The sequence below is a fragment of the Metarhizium acridum genome, assembly GCF_019434415.1.
Source record: "Metarhizium acridum strain ARSEF 324 chromosome Unknown scaffold_574, whole genome shotgun sequence".
Classification (NCBI taxonomy): domain Eukaryota; kingdom Fungi; phylum Ascomycota; class Sordariomycetes; order Hypocreales; family Clavicipitaceae; genus Metarhizium; species Metarhizium acridum.
In genome coordinates this window covers 1,455,880-1,466,620 of record NW_027094044.1, presented here as the reverse complement: position 1 = coordinate 1,466,620, position 10,741 = coordinate 1,455,880, and the positions used below count along the sequence as shown (strand labels likewise).

General features: G+C 30.8%; 1 protein-coding gene across 1 annotated transcript; it reads left to right on the top strand.

The window, feature by feature from the left end:
- The first annotated feature begins 7,164 nt into the window (after positions 1 to 7,164).
- Positions 7,165 to 9,109, top strand: J3458_020849 (uncharacterized protein). Its single transcript, XM_066122276.1, has 2 exons — positions 7,165 to 7,766; positions 7,820 to 9,109. Exons 1-2 carry the CDS (start codon positions 7,434 to 7,436, stop codon positions 9,032 to 9,034), a joined length of 1,548 nt encoding a protein of 515 aa, XP_065972905.1. The 5' UTR covers positions 7,165 to 7,433; the 3' UTR covers positions 9,035 to 9,109.
- The last annotated feature ends 1,632 nt before the right edge of the window (positions 9,110 to 10,741 follow it).

Below are 10,741 nucleotides of genomic sequence, written 5' to 3'. Positions count from 1 at the left end.
TAATTAACTCGTGGATTACTCGCTTATAACTAGGGTATCTTTAATATAATATCGTGTTTTAAGATTACTATAATATCTAGTGTAACTTAGTGTTTTATGCCTTATATATTAACTAAAAGCTACGTAACTTTTATATTAATTACTTCTTAGCTATACTTTACCGCAGTTTCTTCTATAATTATAAGTTAGTAGAACTTATCTTTAGGTATTTAAGGTAATTATAATTTATTAACGAGATTTAACGAGATAAAATTTCCTTATACTCCGCTATTAATTATTACCTGAATCTTTTATTCTATTATAATTATATTAATTATAAGGTATACTATACTATTAATATTTATAGTATATAAAGACCTGTTAAATCTCCGTTAAGAAATTAGTTTTAATTGTAATAATAGCTGTTATTTCCCGATTTATTAATTTTATTCTTATATCGTTCTTTAACGCGTTATTCTAAGCGCTATTATTAACAGTTATCTTTTAATATATTATTAGAGCTTTCTTAGTAATTACTTAACCTATTATTTGTGTTAATTAAACTTAAGCTAAGCGAGTTACTTATAGTTATATAGTTCCCTTTCTTCTTATATTATAAGGTTATAGCTTAGATAGTATATACGTTATTCTTAGTATAATATAACTTCTCGTTTAATATCTTTAAATTAGTTTATTATAATTTTAGTTATATTATAAGAGTTATTCTCCTTCCCTTTTATTCTTATAGAAACTATCTATTACCTTACTTACTATTAAGGTGTATATAGCAATTATTATTATAATAAAAGGTTTAATTAAGGAGTCTATATTTAATTTTAGGTTTATCTTTCTTAATTAAATAATTCTTTTCTTCTTAAATTCGTTCTAGTAAAGGTTCACTTTTTAGTAAGGGTATCTAGTATTCCTAAAAGTTATTAGGTATTAATTAGGTTTTAAATTCCTAATCTTTATTTAAACTAATATTATTTACTAATATAAGGCTTTCTTTATTACTTATTACACTAAGATTTCACGTGGGTAAGTCTTCTTAGTTTACGGTATAGAGCTTCTTACCTTTAGGAATTAGCTTTTATAGCTTCTTTAAGGCTCTATATTTATTCGTAAAGTATTTAGTCTTACTATAATTATAATAAGTCTTCCCCCTTTCCTTATTTATAGCGTTAAGTTTTATAGGTCTAGCGTGGTACTCGTATACTATTAATATTTAACGTAGCTTACTATTATTAGGTTTATTAAACCTAGTATATAATTCGAATTTCCTGTGACTTTTTTCGTAATATCGCTTATATAAATAATTATTTACCTTAATAACTATTTTAATAAAGTTATTAAATAACTTAAAATAATCTTCTTAATAAATGTTATTCTTTACTTCTTCTTTAAGTTCTTAATAAAAGACTTCTATTTTAGGTTTAATATTTTAGTTAAGTTTTACTATAATACGTTTAAATTCCCTAGCATAGTAAGCTATAAATTCGGTCTACTTAAGTTAAGTAAGTTATTGTATAGCTTTCTTATACTTATTAGGATTTTTAAATGTAATAAGAAGTCGTTTCTTAAAGGTTTTATAATTAAAGAAGATATAAATAACTTCTACTCTAGCTTTAATACTATACTTAAAATATACGCGAAGGGTTAGCTCCTATTATTTCATTGCTTTCCTAGTTAAGAGATTACTAATATAAAGAATTTATAACTTAAGTATCGTGTAGATTTTTTCGTTAACTCGTAGGTAAGCTTAAGCTTATATAAGAAAGTTTCTTATATTACCTTTATAACTATTATATGATTTAGGCTTAGGGAATTTTAGCATATTATTATTATTAATAGAGAATGTAAGTGTAAGATTTTAAACTACTATAAGTTTCTCTTCTTATACCTTAAGTTTTTTATAAAAATTATTCTATTAATTAAAAAGCTATTAATTCTACTTCTTAAGCTTAATAATCTTATTATAAAGGTACTTTATTATCTTCCTAGAGTTAATAGTCTTTCCGCTTAAAGTAAATATCTTAAAAGTTATTATTACTTAAAGTTTTAAGGTAACTTATTAAATAGGATTAATTAAAATGTAATAGTAGCTTAGGTTTTAAGGTATAGTAGGTTTATTTCTTAAAAAGTAAGTTAGGTTAAATGCTATAAAGTAGCTTTTAAGTAGTATTATAATAAGGTTATTAAGAGTATAACTCTTAATAGTAAAACTATTACTTAAATTAATTAATAGAGATCTAGACTATTTAACTATAAGAATACCTTCTCCTTAAGTACTCGTTTATCTCTTTATTATAGTCTTAAATTAAATAGATTCTATTTAATTCCCCGTGCTAAATCAGGTTAATTCCCTTTAATCTATTAAGTTAGATTAGACTAATCCCATCTAATCCCCTCACGTGACCTGCGATCTCGTCGGGCCCTATTCTTGTCTGCATGCTGGCGGCCTATAACGCCGGCCAACTGCTTCAGGTACCCTTGGTTCGTAACACTACACTACAGTTAATGCTCTGGTTAAGGTTTATATTAGGTTAGTATTTCTTAAAGCCTAGTAGAATTCCTTATAATTCTTAAGTTAATTCTATAATTAGCTATTATTATATAATAAGTATTTAATAATAACGTAATATATATTCTTTACGTTTATTTTATATTAATATAAAGGGGACTTTACCTTAAAGACACGCTACTTATAAAGAAATTTATTAAGACTTATATAGCTAATACGTAATTATATTAAGGTTATAGTTTCGTATTTTAATAGGTTTAAGTATATTCTCTTACCTTACTTAATAAGTTTAAGTTAAGGTACGTTCTTTACCGCCTTAATATTTCTTTATAAGTAATAATTTCTAGCCTTATAATATTAATAGTAGAATTTATATTACTAGTTTACCTATAATATCCTTCACGTAATACTATCTTAACCTTAGGTTTATAGCTATTATATAATTTTTTTATTAGGTTTTCTTTATAAGCTATACTTTTATTTAAGTACTTTTATTATAAATACATATACTATATAAATTTAACTTAATATTTTTAAGTTTTTAAGCTATTATTTAAAGCGCCTTTTTATATAATTTAAATAAAGGTTTAACGGTAAAATAATTACTTTTACCTTAAGTTAAGAGATTAAAATAGCTTTAAACGCTTTAATAATAGCTTAAAGATATTTTAATTATTTATTAGTAAGTTATTATATAATACCTCTTAGCTTATTATATATCTTTATTAGCTTATAATATACGCTTACTTTATAAGTAATAGTAAATTAAATTACTTAATTATATAAGTATTTAACTTCTTTATAAAAGTATTCTTAAGCGAATATTATAAGAGAGATAAAAGTAAGTTATTATTAGGTTAATTTATTCTTAATCTTTATTTAATATTTATTTTAAGTAAGCTTTTAATTAAGCTATATACTTAAGAAGTATACTTTTATAATTATTAATAATATCTCTATATTATTAAGGTAAACGCGTGTTATTATTAGCATTTATATACGATTAAAGTATATAAGCTTACTCTTTATTAGATTAAAGTAAACTTTAACGTTTATTACTTAATTTACGCACGTATTTTAGGTAGCTTTAAGGTGTTATTACATTTAATTTAATATCTTATTAAAGGCTAAAATATTTATATTATTAATAAAACTTATAATAAGAATACCTAATACTTTTTAAAGTCGCTTATAAAGTAAGGTAATATAAAGTAAAAATAGTATTAATAAGAGTAATAAGTCTTATAAAATACTTACTAGTATTTAATAAACCTAAAATATTTATTTATTAAAGTATAAGTAGCTTATTCTTAACTTAATTATAGCTTAAATAAACGTAATTATTTAATAAAAGAGCTTTACTTTTAAAAGCGTTTAAATAAGTTTAAGGTAATTAATTATATTAAAGGCGCTATTAATATTTAACTATAAGAGTAAAGTAATATTACGCTAGCTTTAAGCTATTTTAATTACTTTTATTATAATCTTAAGCGCGATTTTAATAAACCTATCTCTTTTATTTCTTATTTATAGGTTTAAAAGTATTACCTTTACCTAAATAACTCACGTAATTCATCTTATAATTATAGCCTTTATAACTTTATTTATTACGTTTAAAAGTAATATTAGCTTTTAATTACTTATTTACTTATAATTCTTTAGCTTTTTTATTAGCTTTTATAATATAATTACTTTAATAATATAAAATTAAGCTAAAAAGTAAGCGTATTTAAGTAAGCTATTAAGAAGATAAGTAATTACTTTAATAAGGGGTCTCTTATAAACCTTTAAAAGGCTAGCTAATATCTTATTATCTTTAAGAGCCTTTTAGCTTACTATAAATATTAAGGCTATTTTTATTTTAATAGAGTTAATATAGTCTTCTTTTAGAATATAAATAATATTAAGCTAAGAGAAGATTAAATTTAAAATAGTATTAAGATTAGCTATAAACTTAAGAAAGAATTTCTTAGTAAGAATATTAGCCTTTTTAATATATTTTATAGCTAATTATCTTAGAGGGTTATTTAAGTTACCTTAATATAATAATAAGAGGTTAGTTTACTTTAAGAGAGTATAACTTTAAAGTCTTATCTATCTTTTTAGTTTTTAAAGGCTTTTTTTAGCTAATAATACCTTTCTTAAAGCGTTTTATTACGTGCTTCTTTTTTCTTTAATTATAATTTAAGTTTAAGCCTTTTTTACCTTATAGTAAAGTTATTAATTTAGCTTTATATATCTTTTAATTTAAGCTCTCTTTACTTTACGCGTAGCTACTATTATCTTAGTTATATAACTAGTTTATTAGAATTTCCCTTTAAGTTTACTCTTTCTTTTCTTTAAAGCTATTAATTAAGTGATTTTTTATAATTACTTAATAAGCTAATTTATATATTTATTAATCTCTTAATAGTTTTAAATTAATATTAGAGCTATCTTTAAGTTAAAGTAATATTATACCTTTATAACTATTAGATTATCTTTTATCTTCTTTTATATATACCTTAATAATAAGATATTTAATATAAGCTTTTTCTTTTTAAGGTTAATATTAATTAATTATAAGATATAATTAAATTTAATTATATTAAGCGCGCTTAAATATATTACTTTAAGGCTTTTTATAGCTTATATTAAGTTTATAATACTATTCTTATAGCTATAATATTATTAAGTAGATTTCTTATATAATATAATAAGTATAAGTTATTATTACTTTATTATTTATAAAAGTCTCTTTACTTTATTAAATATTTTATTATAAGTATTTTATAATAGGTGTTTTTAGTTAAAATTATTAATAAAGACGCTTTAATTTAAGAGCTTTATTATTTTTAATTTTACTAATAGTATTTATTAATTAAGGCCTAATAGCTTTAAATAAAGTGAAAAAATATTAATACCTTTAAGCGTTACGTAGCTTTAATTCTTTTCTTTTTAGGCCTTTTACGTGTTAAGATTATATCTTTTATTAATATATATAGCGTTTCTTTCTTTATAGTATATTAGGTAATATTTATTAAGCCTTAAGCTAAGAAGTTAATTATACCTTATTATTTCTTATTCTTATATTATTATTAGGTTAATATTAAAGCTATATTATAATATTATATATATAAGTATATTCTTCTTATTAATATTTTAATAAAGGATTTTTATTATTATTAAATAAAGGGTTAAATAATTATAATTAATACTTTTATTAAAAGGGTATTAGCTAAAAGGTAATTAATATATTATAATATTTTATTTAATTAAAAGTTAATAGTATTATAATAATTATAGCTTTCTAGTAAATACTCTCTCTTCTTTATAGAAGATTAGTCTTTTACTAAGAATAAGTTACTTTTAGCTTTTAGTTTTAAGCGGTATTTATTATTATAATATAACTTAATAAATCTTATTAGGCGTTTTATATATACTTCTTTAACTTTATTTTAATATTTCTTTAATATAAAGTAAAGATAAGATTAAGTTAAGTATACCTTAAAGTAAAGAATACACTTTTCTTTAATATTTAATATAATAATAAAATAGCTTTCTTCTTTATCTTTATATTAAGTAATAGTATATTAATTATACCTTAGTATTACCTTATAGTATTTAATAATATAGCTTATTTTATAGTAATTATAGTATTAATATAAGTTAAGGGTTTTATTATAGGGTTTAATATTAAATATCTTAGCCTTATATATAAGTTTAATTTAATATAGCTTATTTACTTACTTTATCCCTTTAACTCTTAAAATTAAAACCGTTTATATTATAATATTACTTTAAAGGTAACGCGTTATAACCAGAGCATTGACAAGAAAACTACATTTTCATTTTTTAAAAAAGCTTAAATAATTAATAATAAATCTAATAAAATACTTGAATTATAATAATAAATACATAAAATAGCTAATATTATAGCCAATCAGCTTATTTAAAAAAGTGGGTCCCTTTAGCTTTTTGTAAGCTTAAAAACTAGATTATATAGTTTTCTAAAAACTTACTACACTACACTACACTACAAAAACTACAAAATGTAGTTTTTGAAGTTTTAGGCTTATAATAGTATATAAGGACCCACTTTTTTTATTATAAGCTTATAATTTTAGACTTATGCTAGTTATTCGTAAAACTTATAATTCTATAAGTATTTTATTAGATTTAATATAATTTTTTATATTCGAAACTACAAAAACTACAAAACTACAAAACTACACTACTTCCAATGCTCTGACCACGCCCTAATTTTAGTCTAGCGCCTTTAATTTTAAACCCTATAGTATATTTTTAGTTTAAATATATAGTAGTAAATACTCTTAATTAAATAATAAGATACTTATATAATTTACATGATTTTTTTAAGCTATTATACACTTTTAAGCTAGATTTTTTCTTTATAATATTTAAGAAGAAAAAACGCTATTACCCGCTAAAAAATTTATACGGCTATAGCTCTATTAAAAAATCCATTAATTTTTAATAAAGCTTTTTAGTGTTAAGTAAAGCTGCCATGTATTTATACTAAGAATGTTCTATAGGGTCTAGCAGCGGGGTTAATCGCAGAAAAATTGGGGCGTGAGCGCCCCGAGTAAAATGGATGAGCGCCCCGAGCAATTGACGACTTTGGGCCGCATCTTTCAGTCTACGCGCGGGGCCTCTGTGGGTTGGGCAATTTGGAGCATGTGACCGGAAGGCTAGGCCCATTTAACAGGCCGCACCCGTTTCAGAAGGGCAGGTGACTACTCGTCTCACAGGTCAGAATACTTTGGTGTGAAGGGAAGGGTATCCAGGCGCTCTGGAACGAGAAGGCGCAGACCAATCAGAACATGGCGGTGCGTCGCCATCTTTCTTCGCAAGCTCCCTTGCCTCAACTTCACAAAAATCCATAAATGGAGCGTTCCCATATGTTTATATTTGATGTTGCAAGCGCCCAACAATGCAACCGCTACGAAGTCCGCACCGTCAAGGCATTAATACTCAAGGTCATAAGCGCCGCGTCGAATCATCTTTAAGCGAAGTCGAAGACAATCGGCAGAATCATTCGTCGAAGAAACGGAAACTCGATCATCCGGACATTCCACCTCCAAGATTTTGGGACGATTTATCAAGAATTCCCCTTACTCGGAACGCGATACGAGAGCTTAACAGACGAAATCGCTTCAGCAGAGACTCCCAAAGATACATATCACCACAGAATACATCTGTAGCTGTTTCAACCGTTCAGCGCTTTGCAAGACAAGGTGGACCCGATCTGTCGAATATCAGAGGGGTATGTATGCACGACCGCCTTGCGCATGCGATATCATACTAACGATAAAGTAGTGTCGACTTCCGATTCAGTCTTACGACAGAATGAGCTCCAGTCAATCAAGCCTCGGACGCCGAAAGAGGGGATCCCAGTCCCCAATAAAAAGGGCCAGCCAGTTTCCATTAAAGAGCAATGCGACACCGAATACTACGAGCACGAGAAGTACAGGCCCTTATGACCGCGCTTTCCAACAGCATCTGGTTGATCACAGAATATTCCCAGACGGGTATGAGTATCCAGATGGCACCTTACCTCCGGAGCCTGAGAACATGGATGAGATACTTCTAGCCATGGCCCAGCCTAGACCATCTTTATCTCCATCTCAATTCTCGAACGATGACTTTCGAAGATTTAAGAGAGCAGATACTCACGCCTTTAAGAAGCGTGAAATTACAATAACTGTCATACCAATAATTGAGGGAACTGTACCTGATATAAAGTGTATTGCTGGAGAAATTCCCTTCACAAATCTTGACCATTTAACCGATGGCACACTTGTACCAGGCAATCCTGACCTCTACTATGGTGCGCGTCCAGAGCAGCTCGATCGCAGAATTCGCAGAGAGCTAAGCGGCCAGATTGTCCCCTCAACGCAAAGTGACTTGCCAATAGCGCCTAACTTTTTCCTTGAAGCCAAAGGGCCGGACGGAACACTATCAGTTGCTTGCCGACAGTCATATTACGATGGTGCTTTAGGGGCTAGAGGAATACATAGTCTACAGTCGCACGGCATTCCAGATCCACAATACGACAATAAGGCGTATACTATTTCATCAGTATACCACGGAGGCCAACTAAAGATGTACAGCAGCCATCCAATACCACCATGCTCTCCGGAAGACAAACCTGGCTGCGTTACAACACATATCAAATCGTGGGCTCTCACTGGCGACGCAGACTCATTTCGACAAGGTGCTACTGCTTATCGTAACGCCAGAGATTGGACAAAGCAAGCGAGAGATGAAGCCATCAAGCTGGCAAACCAAAGACTAGTCGGGAAGCAACACGTTTCATCTCCCAGTGGCGATCTGCATTCAATCCCGGCGAGCGAAGCGTCTGGCGAAGGCACTACCATTACCAGCCAGGAAACGATCCTGAAACCTAGCTCAAATGTGTCGCTGCCCTGTGATTCCGACACATCCGCCGATGAACTCGCGTTAGATGGCAGTTTTTGGCAGCCAGCCAAGCGTGCTAAGTCAAAATCACGATCTCCACGGAAGAAGAAATAGATGTTCAAAAATATATGCCCCGCATTATTGGCGTTGGATGGGGTTGTGCGAGTTAGATGCAATAATACATACCTGCTGCTGGCAGTTTTAATGTGATTTATTCAAATCAGTTAGCGAGTTGAGTGATCGGTGCTGAATGGCCTCAGTCATGCTCTGGGGTATCCTACCAGCTAGTTACTCCAAAGCTCATCTTGAGTCCAGAATAACCTGTGGCGTCGGAGGGCGACCGAACGATTGGGTTTCCAGTTCCGTTTCAAAAGCGTGGCTTTTTCTATTGGCCAACCAGCAATTGGCACAAGAGCAACCCCAGATGGTCTCCTGTGCCTGTCTCGAACCGACGCTGCTGGTAGGACGTTTAAGCCAACCGTTAACCACCCGCAAACTTCACCCATGTCAGATATCAAAAGGAGCAAGTTGTACGACTCGGATGTTCCTCTTCTTGACGCTCGGGTGGAGATTAAGACAGATAGGGTCCTCAAAGCGCCATAACAAGGATTTAAGCGCCCGAAGAGGAGCGTGTACTAATAATAATCTAGCATAGAGTCGCACACTATCCATATAATTTTTGGTTCCAAAACGAGCGTCTGTTAAGCCTCGTGTCCATTAATAGAGCCTGGGGCGTTGAAGAGGGGCCAACAAGTCCGTTGGGTTCCCAGGAGGCGGTACCTTACAAAGCTAAGCCACACTAACGAGTTTCCTCGCACAGTCCATTACACATTTACTGACTAAACGTCTGAGTTTGGAATAATGCGCCAAGATTGATAGGACGACATAAACAGCTGGCTCCTACATGTGAGGCCAGATCCATGCCGCCACACCCACTGCGCCTTCTGCACTAGCTTGGCTGAGAGCCATTCCTCGCGGAGTCATTGGGCATGTGACAACTCAGGTGTGTCCCAATCTGATCCGTGATTTTTCTACCAGGGCGAGCTGCGCTTGGAGTTGCTGAAAATTGCGACACACGATATTCACAGACCCCGCGGCTCGACTACAAGCCTGCTAACTGGAGGCAAAGACTTTCTTGGACAAAGTCGAAAGAGATGGACAGTAGTGCACTCTCCAGGGGTACCCTATACTCAAAACCGTCAAGTGGTTGGTCTCGAAGGTCATGTTATTATCATCAATATTGGCCATGAAAACGCATCACGTTCGATTACGTGAGGACATACTGAACGTGGCGGAGAAGCGTTTGTGCGGATCCGGTTCCCATACGGCAAATATGGTGCGGGTGTGGTACTTTCTTTGCTGCAGTCGTGGCTGTTGGGCGGAAGGTGAGGGTGCATCCCAGATTCGTAGATCAGCCACCAGGGCCGTCGAGCGGTCCGGTCCTAGCGTAATTTTGGGCAGTTCACGCCAACTGAGATCGTGGAATTTTTCAGCAAGGCCCACATGAGTTGGTGCACAAGGAGTGGGCTAACCGTCTCTAACCAGTTAGGCTGGGTTACAGAAACTCAAAAAGAGGGTTAGGTCAAAACCTATCTCCTTAAGGGCGGCTTTGCACCCTTGGTTCGTGCATGACCCGCCTTTTTGCTTGGGAGTACAGTACTTCGCCAATAACGCGTCGCTAAGAAATGTCTGGTCTTGCCTACCTGCTGCTTTTCGTGCTTTTTTTTTTGGAGGCATATTGTAATTACATCCGTGCCGTGCTTGTACGATGCCTCAACCAAAATCTTCTCGTACCGATGTGACATTCCTTCTGAATTCTAG